Below are 19,309 nucleotides of genomic sequence, written 5' to 3'. Positions count from 1 at the left end.
AGGCAGAGAAGTGGAGCCAGAGGCAGGTGGATCTCTGTGGGTTCTACACAGCAAGTTCCAAGCCAGTCAGAGTTATACAGTCAACTCTGTCTCAATAAATAAATACGTAAATAAATTATTAAAAGGATAAAAATTTTAAAGAAAAATTGAAACAAGCCAAAGAAACAAACAACAAAACCCTAGATTTACATATAACCCTCATTTAACTAAAGAGTTAAAATTTAAAAAGTGCAAACCTTGGCTTCATTTGTTCAAGATGAATAGCAGAAGAATTAGGCTTCTAAGTGCAGTTCTCATTTCTGCTTACTACTTTCCCAATGCAGCTACATCTAAGTTACTTATTCAATAGATGCTGAGACGGCAGAAGGGTAATTCCCTTACTGCAGGACAATCCTAGAGACTTGTCAGTTAGACTTGTCAGTTACACTTAGCATCCCAAATAGGAAGCATCTAAGGAAATCAGCTTCATCCTGATCCTATCTACAATTGGCGAAACTAATGATCACTAATTCTAAACACAAAGCAAAGCTGACTTTTAACATTTTTCTAAATTCCTTACACACCAACCATCAGCAGGTAACATTCCTGTCTCACATTTTACATGTGAGATACTGTGTATCTGACAATTGTGCTCTGTAACTCTTACTATGTAAGTATATAATATTACCATCACTGGTATAAATTAACTTCTGGATTACTTTGTTCTAGTCCTCTTCATTTCAACTCTTAAGCCCTCTAAATTCTCCAAACAGCACAAGTAGGACTTTAATAACCTATATAACAGCATGTCACCATTTTACTTAAACCACAACTGGCTCCAACATACATATAATTAAGAACCAAGCCATTCTGCCACAGCTTCAAAGCCTGGCATGGTGGTGGCTTCTGACTTTCTCCAACTTTATCTTGTCCTGTTCCCAGCAATTACCAAGTCTTAGACGGCTCCATTCTCACAGCAGATTGTCAGTATCTTTATTCTAGGAATTGATAAAGGATGTCCTGCTGCCTATTAAAATGAAGTCTCACTGGAATCCTGCCATAAGTATTTGCTTACCTATGATATCTGCTGCTTTGTGCCTTAGGAGAAGAGGTAAGAGTGTGACAGAGACTGGCTGAGAAAAACAAAAATACTATTTATGTATTTATGTATTATGTATTTATGTATTTATGACACCTAGGCATTCTCTTTGTCTGCAGTGCTCTTCAAGCCTCTCTTGAGGACCTGCTCATTCTTTAAGTCCCAATTTAAACATCACCACTTCCTCGAAAAGCCTAACTTGACTCATACAGCTCCTCGCATTACTCTTCTTCTATCATGCTTTTATTGTATTTATTAACTAAGCACGCTTCTTTCATGACTGGAGATCAATACATTCCTTACACCCAACTCAGAGCCTGACAAATAAGAAATACCTGGTATGTTGAATTCTGTCATGACAAACTATAAGGGTACTTCTGAGGCAGTCACAAATTGGTATGTAAAACTTCTTGAATACAAAGCATCAAGGAATATTTTTCAGTCATGCTTCAAACTTATTTTCTTTAGAAAAGACAGGGGAGAGAACAAACCTGTTTTCATGCTTACTAAAATAAGACAGTATTTTTCTTATGGGAAGGCACAAAGACTTCATATCCAGTGTTCTGTTCTGTTCTCAAGCATTTCACTAATTTCTTTGGGTTTCAGTTTCCTAACAGGAAATATTCTAGAGACAATACGCTACCAACACTGGACAAGAAATAGCACTTGGATTATTTGGACTTTCTTAAATCCTCACTCCATACAAACATTCAATTTTCTTTTAACTCTTCAGTCTGAAAAGATGGGTCTTGATTACTTATACAATGGTATTAAAAGTTTACCTATCTTATCAATGTTATATAGATAATTCAGGTAACTATAAGCAATAAGAAAAAGAAATGCAATGCAGTAAGTAATACTGGTTTCCATTAAGAATATATTGTATATTACATCATATTTAGCATTACTGAAAAACATATTCACTGAACCAGTTGATACTTCCTACATCCAGGGACAAACATTGAGCTACTATGTGCTGACCTCCCCTGTCAATTAACATTTCTCTCTTGGTAGTAGTCCATTTGTATAACACTATTTGCAGCTGTTTCTTTTTCTCTAGGAACAAAATGAATATAAATAAAAAAGACAAAAATGAAAAAAAGCAAAGATACTAGCAGAGGTTCAAAACTGAATTCATTTGACATACAGAATGACAGATGTGCGGAATCAGTAGACTTCCTCACTAAAAACAGCTGGTTAAGTGTGTGTGGGGGATCATAACACTTCAGATGCTGGTGACATATTAAAGATTGTGTATAGAAAGAAAATCAGAATAGAGTGTATATGCTTTCAAGTTTTAAATTTAAACTTTAGAACAATCAACATGAATGCATGCCCTTAAGAACATACTGAGGGTAGAGCCCCCATGAACATGATTCAAAGTCTCTCTCTGCCATATGAAGATATAGCAAGGAAGCATCTATGTGCAAACCAGGCAAACAGCTCTCCCCAGGAAATCAATCTATGGATATCTTGGTCTTGGACTATATGGCATTGGCACCTAGAGCTGTGAAAAGTTGTTTAAGCCATCAGGGCCATGCTATTTGTGACTGCAGCCCAAACTGAGACATGTTAGAAGATCACATTAAGCCTAAAATCTCTTAACATTTCTCATGGCAGGAATACTTTAATGACTTCATTATGTACTTAATCATGTTTCAGATTCCAAAAAGTATTCACTTAAACGGGGACCTCATACTCTCACTTCTCTCCTTACTTTTTCCATGAGCCAATTTTCATCAACACATTATTACAGATTTTTTTCTGAGTCTGTGCCCAAGTTACAAAGCATTGTTTAAAATAATAGCAATACTACAAATTACACCTTTTATCCAACTCCTACTAAAACCCTTCATCAATTCTTTAGTAGTCTTCACAAGGACCCTGTCAAGTACCTTTTCTCATTTTCAAAAGACAGATTATTTATTTAATTCTTACATTCAACTAACCTGAAAGTCCTACCCACTATGGCTGGGCCTAACATACAGTAAATGCGGGGGTGGGGTGGGGGTGGGGGGTGGCGGCGGCGGCGGCGGCGCACGCCTTTAATCCTAGCGCTTGGGAGGCAGAAGCAGGCGGATCTCTGTGAGTTCAAGGCCAGCCTGGTCTACCAAGTGAGTTCCAGGAAAGGCGCAAAGCTACACAAAGAAACCCTGTCTCGAAAAACCAAAAAAAAAAAAAAAAAAAGAAAAAGAAAAAGAAACCCTGTCTCAGGGGTGGGTGTGGGTGTTAGGATCATTACTGTCATTCCCACAAATGTGAACACAACTTTCTTAATTTATTTCTCCGTCATTCTGATCCCACATCTAAGAACTGGTATTTCAATCCTCCACCCTTCAGTACCTTTAAGCAAAACACTCATCTTTCCCCTTTCTTTTAATGTCCACCTTCTTGAATTAATCTTCCTTATTCTGACAACTACCTATGACTTTCCTCCTCCACATCCATCCCTTGACTCTGTCACTTCATTCTCTGAAACCTAATGCTTACTCCTCAGTACATATTTCCAACCACCAAATCTTCATGTCTAGTTCTGAGTTTTCAATTATATCTACAAACATGTGCTTGTATTTGAGGATATTATATGGGGATAATGACATCTAAGGGATTTTCCAATAAAAACTGTCAATATAACCTAAAACAAAACTTACCCTTTCCTCTACCTGCTGCAAATCACATTCTATTCTGACATAACAGTACTCCTACTGGATGCACCACAATTTGAAAAAACTAATTTTGCCTGCCTTTTTTCCAAATCTCTACCATCATTCACTCTTTTCTAGTCTATCCTTTTACTTAGGTTTTTCAAGATTTTCTTCTGATTCTAATAATCTCCAAATATTGTTACACTGTCACCCACTTGTGCCTTTTAAACCCTTCCACTGTTTAAATCCCTTGTGAGGCATTCAAATTTTCTTAATCTTTTCCTATGCTCTTTGCTATATAATAATTCAATAATCCAGTAATTACTTTGCTCCTTAATTAACAACTCCTTTTGTCCTAAGAGTAACCAGTTTATGAAAGAAATAAAAAAAAAAAAAGAGTAACCAGTTGTTCTTTTTTAATACTATATTCTAGTTGCTATACTGGAGTGCCTCCCACGGTGTTTGGATACATCCCCCAATCATTTTTTTTAAAGACTTGATTTAATTTCCTTCTTTCTTATAGCTTACGTTAACTTTTCCTCCACAGTCCCTAAGCTATTATCACCTACACAACTCATTTGCCACTTAATGTCTGGGGTTTCACACTATTACTAAAAGTGTACCATCTCTCACATCAAAGTCAAAACAACTCCAGAAAGGGATAGTATACACTATCTGTGCATCTACTGCACTTGTATTGAAAAGAAAGCACAGGTATTTAACAAAAATCTGACTACATGATGAACATAATGCTCTTAAACGTCAGGAAATACTAAACTACCTAGCTCATGTAACCTCCCCACCCCACCTTCCAGAGAAAGAAATTCTAGAAGATGGACAGGAAGAGAAAGTTATTTTGCAACCCTACAGTGATGACTCTCAAAGAACCGCTGAAACTACAACATAGAAGTTTCTAGAAGAATTGGACATTCATACAGTATCAAAATATCACTGAACAGATACTTAGGAATTACAAAGGGAAAAATGGTACCTTCACAGTGAAGAAATCTGGCGGACACCAAGTGATCAAAGTTAACATCACCAATAATGGGATAAACTGACAGCATGTGCCTCCTGATGTGATGCACTGAGGACACAACATCACTTATGTATTATTCCTGCCAAAAATGCACAACCTGAAACTAGTCATGAGGAAACAATCAGACAAACCAAACACTGAGGGACAATCTGTAAATCAACTGACCTACAACCTTCAAAATTGCCAATGTGCAGGCAGACGAAAAGTCTGAGGAACTCAGCATGTGATCCTGGATCAGATCATAGATCAGAAAAAGATTACTATACAAGATATCACTGCTACATAGAACAACCAGTAAAATCTGAATATGGATGGCAGCATGGTACTACACTCCTCGTACCGCTTTGGTTAAATAAGAGAACTTCCTTATTCACAGGAGAAACGCTACCAAATAATTTAGGGTAAATGAAATGTAAACCTTATTCACTAATTGTTTGATAACAATCATAATAAATAAAAATTAGTAATAGATTTGCAAAAAAATGTAGCAAAATGTATAGGTTAGAAATATGAGTTCATTTTACTATCCACAAAACATTTCTGGCTTTTCTCCCCAAAATATTTAAGAAATGAATATCACATAAAAGTATCAATGAATCTGTGATATGTCACATTGTATTTGACAATCTTAAAGCAAGACATTGTAGTAAGGAATTTCATAAATGAAATTAGTTTTGCAGTCTGTTCAATGAAAATACTTTATAATGTTAACCACTAATTTATCTTTAAAGATTTCACATTTACCACAAACTTAGCTAAAATGATTAGTCTACTTCAATTAATGAAAGTCTTAAAGAATATTTTTAAATAATAGTTTTCTTATTTTCAAATATACAGAAGATAAAGCTAAAAAGGCTAGTTGAAATATTTAAAAAAGAATTGCATTATTTAAAAAGCATTTGTAATTCACTAATATTTTCTTCATTATGATTATATATTCATTACAGACCACAAACTTCCTTTTTTCTCAACTATCATAAATTGTGATTTAGTCGATTATAGGTTTTCAGTAAGGTTTTACAATACAGTGATATGTTAAATAGAGGCTTCCTGTAGCCTTGAAAAGAATGTTAAACACGGCACAGTATATGGATTCTCTATAGTCAAAATTGTATTAGCAACAGTCCTTTAAATTGGGTACCTTATTTATGAGATGTTCAGTAACAACTTCTCTTAGTCCAGTGTAGAGCTTTTCTCCATGTTTATGCAAAACCATTGTATATGCATTTCTATAGAGCTCCTCAAAACTAAGACCACTGTTATTCTTACGCTGGATTTCTTGAATTGCATTTTTCAGAAGGTCCCAAATGCTGTTTACATATTTTTCATCCATGGTCATCTGCAATATCCAAAAGAGAGAAGGGGATAAAAAGTTAAGAATATTTCTGTATTTGTTCATATCATAAATGTTTCGACTATGACTACAAACTTGTTCAAATCTGAGATGGTGTTATAATAAAGCCAGATATTGGGGTGAAAGCTGAAAGATCAGAGAAGCAGAGCAAGCCACAGCCAACCTCACCTTGCCAACTCAACTGATCCTGTTTCCTCAGACTGAAAGCCTCTGAGTCCTCACCCAAAAGGATATCAGCTAAACTGCCTTAGTTCCTGTTTCCCCAGGCCTTATATATCTCCACCTTGCTGTCACTTCCTGGGATTAAAGGTGTGTGTGCTTCCTAGTACTAGGATTAAAGGTGTGTCACCAATGTCTGGCCTCTGATCCTCTGGCAAGCTTTATTGGGGTACACAATATATCACCACAAAAACCTGTATGATTTATAAAGGCATTAACAACTATTTTATTTTAGCAAACAAAAGAAGATACATCTGAAGTTAGTTGAGCTAATAGAAACATTCTTATTCATTCCTTAATAACTTCCTCCTCTATCCCTAAGTATATCAAAACTCTCTACTTTAACATCACCATTTTGTATCTACAAGTTACTTAACACTTTCTTGCTCCCTGCAAAATATTTGCCATGCTAAATTCCAACAGCCCATCCATGTAGTTAAAAATAATGTCGCCTGGCGGCGCACGCCTTTAATCCCAGCACTTGGGAGGCAGAGACAGGCGGATCTCTTGTGAGTTCCAGGCCAGCCTGGGCTACAGAGTGAGTTCAAGGACAGGCTCCAAAGCTACACAGAGAAACCCTGTCTTGAAAAACCAAAAACAACAACAACAAAAACTAACATACAGCAGGGTGGCGGTGGCGCATGCCTTTAATCCCAGCACTAGAGAGGCAGAGCCAGGTCTCAGGTCTCTGTGAGTTCGAGGCCAGCCTGGTCTACAGAGCGAGATCCAGGACAAGCACCGAAACTATGTGGAGAAACCCTGTCTCGAAAAACAAAACTAACATACTACTTCTATTTGACCTGTTTAAATTCATACCAACTAACTCTTAGTGTGACCTTCCTGCAACCCTACAAGCCCAATTTTCTAGTCTACTATTATTATACTTTTCTAGATGATTTTTACACCATATCCTCACTTGAATGCTTCCGTTGCACTGAAAAATAGAAATAAATGGGAGGCACTATATACCACAAATGCAGGATGTCAGGCCCCACCCCAGACCTTCAGAAACAACCTGCATTTTAATAGGAAGTCTAAACAAAATCTATACATCTTTCATGTCTGTCCAGTCTCCTACTAAAGGAGATCCTTTTTAGTAGGATCATTGCTAATTTTCCCTCTCTACTAAATCATTCCTATTTACATGTAAAATTATTTTTTCTATCTTAAAAACAAATCTTCACAATTCTTTCTTAACTTCTTTACATTTACAATGAAATAATTAAATAGCAAGGGGTTGGAATGATCAGTGTCTCCAAATTCCATTTTCCCATTATATCTTTAATCCACAACAATATAACTTTCATCCCTATCATTTATTTCACTAGGACTAACTGTGAAAAAGTCACCAGTGACTTCTATATTCATAAATCTAATGTTTAAAGTTCCAGATCTCATTTTACTAGACTTATCCAGGAATATTTTGAAAGAGCTCACCAATTCTATGTTTAAAGCAAAAATTTCACTTGCCTTCCAAGCACCACAGCCACTTATTTTCCTTCTCATTTCATTGGTTCCTACTTGTCAGTTTGCTTCTGGTTCTTACCACTATCTCCAATCCTAGACTTATGTGCTAGGGACTGCATTTATTTCTATGACATTAAATCACTCTCAAATTTCCAATACCCTATCTAGCCCTCGCTCTTGCTCACTACTGATATTTCAGGTGCATATTAAATGTTCCTACAAAGCATATCAAACTCAAGTTTCAAAGACAACTCCTAATCTTTTCCCCACATTCCACCTGCCCTGCAGTCTTTTCCAACTGAATAAATGCCTGCCTCTTTCTTCCAGGTATTAAGGGCAAAAACCACCATCTTTGGCTATTCCCCACTTCAATTCCAACTCAAAATAGAAATCTTGTTCTCTACTTTCAAAATAGAAGCAGAGAGCACAACCCCTTCACAATAGTTCCATTAATACAATCATGGTAAAACCACCATCTCTCAGATAGTTCTAACAGCTACTTCACAATTCTTGGCTTGTCTCCAGAAAATGATCTCCTAAAAACATAAATCAAATCATGTCACTTATCTGTTCCCAACTCTCAAATGACTTTTCATTTCCCCTGGAGTTAAAGTCAAAAGCTTGTACAGTTCTCCCACAAAGCCTTATTATTTATCTCATTCATCTCTCAACTTCATCTTTTCCCCCTTGTTCACTCTGCTCTGTGCACCTAGTTCCCAGCTCTTCTTTGGAATACATAAATAAACTCATTTTAGCTTTTGTGTTTCTTAAATTCTCTGTCTGAAATGGTTTGTCCTCAGACATACCTGAATGTCTCAAACCTGGCAGGTGACAAGGAACGGTTAGGTACCCATCCTATTTACACTATTAGCCTCCGCTCACTACTAAACCACCCCTCTACCCCAAATCTACCCCTATTTTTTCTTTTTTCTTTTCTTTTTTTTTTAATATTTTTAAAGATTTATTTATTTATTATGTATACAGAAGAGGGTGCCAGATCTCATTACAGATGGTTATGAGCCACCATGTGGGTGCTGGGAATTGAACTCAGGACCTCTGGAAGAGTAGTCAGTGCTCTTAACCTCTGAGCCATATCTCCAGCCCTATTTTTTCTTTTTTCATGTTAGCTTCATGAAGGTAGAAATTTTATAATAGCCCCTAAATAATACTTGATATATAACAGGTATTTGTAGTTGCTGACTGAGCGATCCTTCTAATACTTGACCAAGGAACCCCTTCTGTATTACATAAATCTACTTACTCAGCTCAGTATTTACAAGCTGAGAAACATTAGTCAGTCAGCACCATTCTGCCCTAACTGGGTTAGAATTACTGAGTTAGTGGAATTTTTTACCAAGTCATATTTATGCATAAAAGTATGGAAAAGGAAGTACAGAAACTATTTCACTTACCCTAGCTGAAAATAGCAGCTAAACTGAATCAAAAGGATCCTTAAGATGACTCAAACTCAGTCTAACAATTTGGGGTAAGCTTCAAAATGTGAAATGTTAACACAGTATTTCCTTCCATCCACCAAATCCTTCTCATACACGAGGTCTAGAGAATCTACCTCTACACCTAAACTACTCTCTATTTTTATCAGATATCCTGATAGACAAAATGGCATGTTTGGAAAATGTAAAGGTGTGGTGATACGTAACTTTTCACATGCAAAAAAAAAAAAAAAAAAAGGTACAAATCAACACAGAAAATGATGGCTTCAACTACTTCACTCTCGTGTAATGAGAATTTAGTCTATTGATACCTATCAGCACTGTAGTAAAACAAAGATATCTCATGGCATTAAATAATAAATATACAAAGCAGAATATAAACAATTTCAATGAAAGGGAAAAAATGAACTTAATAACTCCAGAAATACTTCTATCACAAAATATCTATCTGTCAAAGGATCTTTTCAGGCTCTTTACTATCTAATATAAGGTAGACAAAGCACAAAGACAGATCTAAACAGCCCAAATTACTAAGAAGCTTCTAATATTACCTAAATATTCTCACACTATTACGACAAACTACTTTTAAAAATTAAGAGTTGTTTTCTAATACCATAGAATTTTCTATGCCATGCCTTGTAAGTAGAGCAAGGATTAAAGTCAGAGGACAAACATTACTTCTAGTGATTACTACGGTAAAAATATTAATCAAATAAAAATAAACTATGATCAATCACCAAATACTAAAATATTCAAACCACTGGACTCACTTCACATTTCACATGTAGGGTAAATCAGACTGTGAGTCACTGATTATTATCTGGACCAATGTTAATATGCTACACTAGTAAAGAACATAGGTTTTGATGTCAAGGGGGTCTTGATTTGTATCATGGCTTTCTCACTGTCAAGCTTAGGACCTTAAATCATTTAACTCCTTTAGATCATGATTACTCATTTAAAAAGGAGGTCTAGTAACATTATTTATGTTACTAGAATATTTATACATTATATGTATAATATACATTATACATAGACTATTTATACATTGTCATAAAAAGTAAATGAGAATGTCAGTAAATTTAACATTGAAAACAAGAGTGTTTGCTGATAGGAGAATTCAAGAGATTGAATTCTCTTGAATTCTCCTGAATTCTCCTGTGTTCTTGAAACAAAATTCAGAAATAGCTTTCAAACTCTCTGTATGTAAACAGGTAGGAGCTAAGACAAAAGTCCTTAAGAGCATGACTATGAAAAATGCCTATCTCCGGGCTGTGATGGCACATGCCTTTAATCCCAGCGCTTGGGAGGCAGAGCCAGCCTGGTCTACAGAGTGAGTTCCAAGACAGGCATCAAAACTTACACAGAGAAACCCTGTCTTGAAAAACCAAAAACAAAAAAGGAAAAACGCCTATTAGTGTTAAGCAGCTTTTTTTTCAAGAGCAGTATTTCTCTATACACTGTCTCTCAATACTATCAGTCATGTAAGTAATTTCTATCCCCATCACTCTCTTTGGCTTATGTCAGTCACTCTCTATAATGTGTCCCTTACGTACCTTTACTCATCATTTAGACTACAATTACTATCCATACATAGGGTTCAGATTCCCAAAGTCTGAAGTTTCCCAAATTGTATACAATATTTTGCAAATATAACTTGTATGTATTTCTTTTCTGGAGGGTAAGTACCTAGAGTTTTTTGGCAGAATTCCCAATCTGGGTTTATTTTTGTTTCACATGATTGTTAATATGTTTATCTTAATAAAATCATAAAGAAGACACATGATTGGCTTATGTGGCCCAAATCCAGATTGACAGCTCAGACTTTGCCCCAAAGCCTAAAACTCCATTGCTCAACTACCTGCTGCATATCTCCAACCAGTTCCCAAAACAAATCTAATCACGTGCACACTCCATGTAAAATCAACTCTACACACATGCCCAAATCTTTGTCTTCTTTTTGTTAGTCATAGCATTATAAATCACTTAAAGGAGCACTTTAAAGAGCATAGACACACTGGAGGCAGAGGCAAGTGCATCTCTGAGTTTGAGGCCAGCCTGGGCTACAGAGTGAGTTCCAGGAAAGGTGCAAAGCTACACAGAGAAACCCTGTCTCAAAAATAAAACAAACAAATAAACAAACAAAAAAAGAGCACAGACACATCCTTCTAGATCTAGTTTAAGTTTCTCAGTGTATTTATAGTCGGCGGGTTTTGTTTGTTTACATTTTACTTACTTTATTTGTGTGTGCATGTCTGCAGGGTGGAAATGAACATCACAGTATATTTGTAATCAGAGAACAACATGCAACAATCAGTTCTCTCCTACCATGTAGGTCCCAGGGATGGAATTCAGGCATGAGGCTTGGTAGCAAGCAGGAGCCTTTAACCACTGAGCCATCTCACTGGCCCTACTTCCCCCTTTCTTAATCAAATTCTTACATGATTCTGAATGCAGTACAGGTACCATCCTCTCCTGGATTTTTTTTCCCTTGCCACACCAAAATTCAACATTCTTCTTCAGATCTTCCCTAACACTTAGGACCTATCTATCACTACAATTCCATATTGCTTTGTAACTATTATTTTGTTTCTTCCACTGGACCAAGAATCCTAAGAAACTTGTGTTTTTCTTTAATGTCACTTTAGTGGTAGTAAAACAATGATTGTCAAATGAAGATCATTTTACCCATTACTACACTAATGAATTTTGAAAATGTGAACCAGTACTAGGCACAAGGATAATGGAAGGACATTAAACATGCTTATCTGGAGAAATTAATCTAATTCTTTAAATATTCAAATGTCTTTTTTTGTTTGTTTTTTTGTTTTTTCGAGACAGGGTTTCTCTGTGTAGCTTTTGCGCCTTTCCTGGAGCTCACTTGGTAGCCCAGGCTGGCCTCGAACTCACAGAGATCCGCCTGCCTCTGCCTCCCGAGTGCTGGGATTAAAGGCGTGCGCCACCACGCCCGGCTCAAATGTCTTTTTTAAAATGGAAATAAAGAATAGTAAGGGAGAAACAACAGACTCTAGAATCTACCAGGCACTGTTTTCATATTTACTCATTTATCTTACCCATTTTCAAAGACACTAGAAATCTGCTTAATTACTGCTTTCATTGTTAAGTGTTAGCTGGAAAGAACTAGTGGACTGAATGAGCCATTCAGAAAAGGAATGATTTTGCTTTCCCTAAGTAAACAAGTCTAAGAATGATACAACAAATGAAACGGGCAGTCACTATAACTATAGAGTCCTCCATGATTTAGTCCTGGCACTAAGCACATCAACCCTGGCAAAATATTTTATCAGTAAGCTTTATCTTTCACTCACTCAGTTCAAATTTAACCATAGAAACATTTATTTTCTACACTTTATACAGGATGAGGAAAAAAAAATCTTAAGGTTATACCCTATGTACATTAAAAAAAAAAATCCTAAGCCAGATAGTGGTGGCGCACGCCTTTAATCCCAGCACTCAGGAGGAAGGCAGGCCCGATCTCTGAGTTCTAGGCCAGCCTGGGCTGCAGAGCAAGTTCCAGGACAGGCTCCAAAGCTACACAGAGAAAACCCTGTCTCGAACCCCCCCCCCAAAAAAAATCCTTTAGTAACAATCTAAACTATCTGAGCAGAATTTCAGTAGTCTCATTGATAACACGTATTTGCCCTAAATTTGTTATAATAAACTTGAAGTTTTTTGCAACCAAGGCTTTAGGGGGACAATGTACATGCGTGTGTGCGGGCGCGCGCGCGCACACACACACACACACACACACACACACACACACAATTACACAATTGCCATTTAATGCCTAGTATGTAATTATAAATACATACCATATCCTACCCCAAGTTCAAGCTACAGAAAATAAACTCCTTCAACAAGAAAAGCTTATTTTTAAAGGAAAGAGATATAATTATTCTTAAGTAGTTTATAATTCTCTCACTAGGCAATAGCAATAGAAATTACTGTCTTTTAAAAACTGTAATGCTCATCTATACTATTTCAAATGTTATAACCTCCAAAGGCCTGAGTTTGAGAAGATGTCTATAACATATTTAACACATCTTCTGGAAAGTGCTACAATTATTAGAAGCTTGAGTAGAACTACATCATAAAACAAGTTAAAATTAAGATGGAGAGAAGTGTATTCTTTGTGTCCACTATGTACAAAGTACAAGTTTTTTTAGTCTCTTGTGAATGTTCTACCAGAAATATGCAACAGGGCGGTTGTGTGTGTAAAAACCTGAAATTCCAAGCAATTCAGAATGCCACAGATACGCACACGGCATGATGACTAGGTGACATTAGCTAATACTGATAAAGGATTTTACTTGGCAACAAGATTCAATGACATACAGTATCAGCAATAACCTCATTTTTCTAGCACTAATCCCTTAAATAATGTCAACCATTCAAAACATAGTCAAAGATCCAAGCTTTGAGGCAAACAGCATAGTGAAAAGACACTGAGTAAACAAGTTAATAAAATTTGGAAATTTGGCTTTCCTCATCTGTTTGTGGTGAAGAAAAGAGATGGTGTACTGAATGGCAATTAAGAACATTTATGAAAGCACGCAGAACACAGCATTTGCTTAATAAACGTAAATTTATTTCTCCCATTACTGAACAAGACAGCATTGCTTAGTGACTGAGTATAAAACCACTGATGTTTGCTTAAATGCATTTGGGAATAAAAGTGTGCTCCCAAGCCAAACATAAAATAAAACAACAACAAAACACCCCAATAACTAATGTCATGAAGGAAAAAAAAACTGAGCAGATCTGGATTTCAACAGCTATCCCATAGTAAAACTAGAAAGGCTTATGGGATAGTCAGAAGGAAGAAAAGAGAGTGAGACATGGGAGTGTTTTCAGATACAGAGGAGGAAACACACACACACACACACACACACACACACACACACACACAGAGCACAGCAACCTGGGACAATTACATGAAAGCACAAAACATGCCTATCTACACCCAACTGGCCTCTACCATTAACTTATAGGACAGCTACATTTATAATGAAAAAGTTGAATCAATAGGAGGTCCAAGTATGCCCATGATTTCAATCTTCAACACATGAGTAAAATGCTCAGGTATCATGCTCAACATTTAGAAAATATGGAACTTTTCAAAAACAGAAGATTAAGTTTCTATATTAGTCTATCAAAGTCCATTTGTTTATAGATCTTACTACTTTCATAATTCTACTTCAATTACATTCCTTGAATGATTTTTATACAAGAGAAATATTTCATAATCCAACATGACCATAGCAAGATGCAATCGCGTAAGTACATTCGTCTCTAGCATCTGTGGAAGACTGACTCCAGAAACCTTGGGGATAACAAAATTTAAGACTATTCAAGCCTCTTTTCTAAAACTGTGTACATACATCCTCCCAATACTTTTAAGTCATTTCTAGATTACTTGTAATATTAATGCAATATAAATATTATATGAATAACTATAACTGCACTGTTTATGGACTACAAGTAAAGTCTGTAGAGATTTAATAAAGATGCTTCGGGTGAACAGACTGTTTTCCCACTGAAGCACAAATCTGGCTAGTATCTCACCAATGGTCTTGTTTTCATAGTTGATACAGAAAAGACAGAATCTCAAAGTAGTTGTTAGGAAAAAAAATACTTGAACACATGACTTAAATTCATACTTCTATAATCTAAAATTAGTTGTTTTAATAACAATGACACTACCATTATCATTTCCCCTTTAGCTGAAATCACTATTTTTAAATAAATAAAACCTCTATAAACTATAAGACAATACCAAATGGTAGTTACACAGGAGAATCAATTATCCATAAACAAAGGGAGAAACAAATGAAAGTATAATTTGCCACAACTATTAGCTATGTCTTTGACTAGCCCTAACTGTAATCAGTTATGACAGCAAAGACCCACCACATACATTGATTACAACGATGGAATCTGCCTAACCTTACCTAAAATGGTTAGCTATTTATTTTTCCCACTGCTTCATATGCAACTTAGCCACCACCAGTGGAAAACAGCATTCCCACTTTGGAGAATTCTGAAAGGCTAAATAATGTCTGCAATGTGAGGCAAAATGTTTCACACAAATTCCAAGAGCACACAAGCACTGTTTCCTAGATTTACACAGAAAAGGAGCCAGAATGTGCCTAAGGTAAACCCCAAAGTAAAACCTCTTCATTTTACAAAACAAGAAATAGACTAAGTGGATTATCAAAGATCATAAAACTAGTTAGAGCAATGAAGGAGCCCAAGAGTTCCTCTATTTTATCATGTCAGCTCAAATTATCAAGCTTCTCCAAACTGAGAAAATTATTCGTAATTATACATTAAAAATTATGAATTCTACTAAAAAATTCAGTATCAACAATGAATTACTGTGGCTACATACTTATTTCAGTCTGGTCCATAGAAACAAGCTTTTAACAAAAAATCAGATGTTAGTAGTTGTTCTTCCATAATTCAAGTAAAGTGCAAATTCCTAGGTGAAATCACCTTGTCTAAGTCTTCAATTTTTCTCATCTGTTAAATTAATAACCAATTTTCTCTAAAGTCTTTGGTATGGTTTGAGTATTTGTGTCGGCTCCAAGGCTCTTAATTCAATGAGTACACCAATACTAAGAACTGAGGCCTATAACTGATGTAGGTTATAGAGGGGTGGAACCCTCATGGATACAATGAGGTAACCTTATGAAAGGGCTTGATGAAGGGAGTTAGCCCCCCTTGGCCCTTCTTTTGGCTAAAAGAGAAAAGAGCATTCCTCTCCTCTGGAGTATGTGGCATAAAAGTGTCACCTTGGGAACAACAAACAGCCTGCCAGAGAACTGAACTTGGGAATATCATGATCATGAACTTTCCAGCCTCCAATTTGCTCTTTGTAAGTTGTCCAGTCTATGGTTCATTGCTACAGTTACTAAGACAGTCCTACCTAGCTTTTTAAAATCAGGAGCTAGGGAGACAGCTCAGTCCATAAAACGCATGAGGACCTAAGTCTTGATCCCCAGTGTACACAATGATGTGTACCCCAGAGCTAGGAAGGTAGAAACACAAGTATCTCTAGAGCTCCCTGGTCAAATCAATACAGCTTCATCAGGGAGCTCCAGGTGAATGGGAGCACCTGTGTACTGGCCATTTTTATGTCAACTTGACATAAGCTAGTGTTAGAAGAGGGAGCCTCAGTTGAAAAAATGCCTCCATAAAAATGGGCTGTAGGCAAGCATGTAGAGGATTTTATTAATTAGTGATTGATGGGGAGGGCCCAGCCCATTATGGGTGCTAAACCTGGGCTGGTGGTTCTGGGTTCTGTAAGAAAGCAGGCTGAGCAAACTATGAAGAGCAAGCCCTCTATGGCTTCTCCATCAGCTCCTGCTTCCCTTGATGAGGAACAGTGATAAAGTGTAAGTCAAGGGGCTGGAGAGATGGCTCAGGGGTTAAGAGCACTGGCTGCTCTTCCAGAGGACCCGGGTTCAATTCCCAGCAATAACATGGTGGCTCACAACCACCTGTAATTGGATCAGATTCCTCCTGGTCTGCATGAAGACAGAGCACTAGGGCTGGAGAGATGGCTCAGTGGTTAAGAGCACTGGCTGCTCTTCCAGAGGAGCTGGGTTCAATTCCCAGCACCGAAGTGGCAGCTCACAACTGCCTGTAACTCCAGTTCCAGAAGATCTGGCATCCTCACACAAACATACATGCAAGCAAAATACCACTGCACATAAAATAAAAATAAATAAACAAATCTTAAAAAAAAGAAAAAGTGTAAGTCAAATAAACCCTTTCCTCCCCTAATTGATTTGGCCATGGTGTTCCATCACAGCAATAGTAACCCTAACTAAGACAGCCTATCTCAAAACAAAGTGGAAAAGAAACTGAAGACACCGAACTTGGATCTTGGCATTCCACAAGAATGCATACACACATGCATGTGTTCATAAACAAACACCACACACACATACTCTTTCTCCCTCCCTCCCTCACTCTCTCTCTGAGAAAATCATTTAATTTGGCTAATTTAATTAATTTAAAAACTATATTTCATGTTTCATTTACATATACCAAGAGAAATAATAACTGAACTCTCTAATCCTTGTGCTTTAAACTTATTTCACTGTTTTACTACTTTAGCATACTCTACATTTCAACTCTAAGGAATAGTCTAAGTACATACTTAAGATACACTGCACTGTGCTGCATACTCTGTATAAGCCCCTAGGTTCCTAGATCTGTCATCAGCATATACACACACACACACACACACACACACACACACACACACACACACACACATTTGTTTTTTGTTTTGTTTTTTGAGACAGGGTTTGTCTGTGTAGACCTGGCTGTCCTGGAACTTGCTTTGTAGACTAAGCTAGCCTCGAACTCAGAGATCATCAGCATGCCTTTGCCTCCTGAGTCCTGGGATTAAAGGTGTGCGCCACCACCACCCGGCTATCAGCCAATAATTTAAACCACCTTAGAATTATTTTTTCCAATATATTTCTATTAAGAAAGCATATTATTCCAGAATCTAGAAAACACTTAACAACATAAGTACGTACTTTAGCATGCATGATCAACCTATGTCTCATGCACTGTATGATAACATGCTAGGATAGTTATGAATATGACCCAAATTTATAGATGACAATACCATGCAGCAAGTTCAAATGTTGGACATGCCTGGTAGTCTAAGGAAAACAACATTGTTTTTCAGACATTTGGATATGAACCCTGCCTCTACCCTTTTCTATGTGTATATGTAATATTACATACTTTTAGTGGGTCTCTCAGAATTCCCAATTAGTTTTAAACAAGAGGAAAAATGTCTCAACTAAAACTTGTCTTTAGGATTTGAGATCAGTCAAAATACTTAAAACAAAATCCAGAATTAAAGTAGGTGTAGGAAAACAAGGAGAGGATATAGCAGTGTAAGAGGGCAAAAGTTCAAGAGCTACTTCAGACACTAACTTGCAAGCAGTGTGTCTCTCTTAGTGATGCTAAGAGGGTATCTATAAGAAATCTTGTATTTTCCAAAGGTAAAGACTCCCCTTTCAAGTTTTTGTCCACTTGCTCAGCAGCAACATTTCTCATTTAAAAAGCAAAATAGGTCCTCTCCTTTTTCTCTAGATTCTAATTCTTAAATGTATACAAGACAAACCAACAAGTTTTACTTAATTACTTCAGAATTTCAGTTGGCTTTAAAACATCAAAAGGAATGCTTTCTAGTAGCAAAAGCTATGGGCTAGTTAAGACTACTACAGGGCAGTCCCAGCACTCGTGAGGCAGAGTCAGGCGGATCTCTGTGAGTTCCCGAGGCCAGCCTGGGCTACCAAGTAAGTTCCAGGAAAGGCACAAAGCTACACAAAGAAACTCTGTCTCGAGGGGGGGGGGGGACGACAAACAACAACAACAAAAAAGACTACTACAGGGCTAGTTCTCAATTTACTATTATTACCTAGTTGGGCAAATAGGGCCCTGTTAAGCAGGCTGGTGATTAGTGATATTAAGGCAGTGGCTAAGCTTTTTAAGGCAACTCTGTTACAGAATCTCCTATTAATAGCAATATAGAAGCAGTTCTAAACAACCATGGAGGTCAACTATGAGGATACCTTTCTACTACAAATCCTCTAGTCTGCTGTAATCTGTATCTAACTGTGACTACCCTACAGAAAAGACTAAACATTTTAAAATGAAAATTATGGCTTTATAATTAGCAACTCTTAAAAAATCTCCCAGTTACACCACTATTAGAATGTAATTTTTTATACTATCTCATTTACTCCTTATATTAGAATCTGAAAAACCATCCTTTGGTGTACCATTTTATGTGAAGAAATGGACTAAAAGAATATTGGCTGTATTATTTCACTTACTGAATATTGTCTATTCTGTGTTGTGTACTATTATATAACTAGACTGACAAAAATCAATAGTACACAATACTGACTTAATGCTTCCTCAAAGAGAAAATTATACTTCTAATAAAGATATATAGATCATTCTATCAGATGGTTTTTCAAGACAGAGTTTCCTCTA

General features: G+C 36.6%; 1 protein-coding gene across 2 annotated transcripts in view; it reads right to left on the bottom strand.

Moving 5' to 3' along the window:
- The window catches only part of Cul3 (cullin 3), an 87,953-nt gene that overhangs the window by 58,850 nt on the left and 9,794 nt on the right, over positions 1-19,309 (bottom strand). The window contains exon 2 of one of the 2 annotated variants that reach the window (XM_028884105.2): positions 5,904-6,101. In XM_028884105.2, the coding sequence (XP_028739938.1) occupies positions 5,904-6,101 (198 nt within the window). Of the gene's footprint in view, positions 1-4,714; positions 4,841-5,903; positions 6,102-19,309 lie in introns of those variants that run through there. The other variant, XM_028884106.2, reaches the window with a different exon arrangement.

Source organism: Peromyscus leucopus, chromosome 13, assembly GCF_004664715.2.
Source record: "Peromyscus leucopus breed LL Stock chromosome 13, UCI_PerLeu_2.1, whole genome shotgun sequence".
In the NCBI taxonomy this organism is placed as follows: Eukaryota; Metazoa; Chordata; class Mammalia; order Rodentia; family Cricetidae; genus Peromyscus; species Peromyscus leucopus.
Note: the sequence above shows the minus strand (reverse complement) of the source record. Positions and strands in the feature narration are given on the sequence as shown.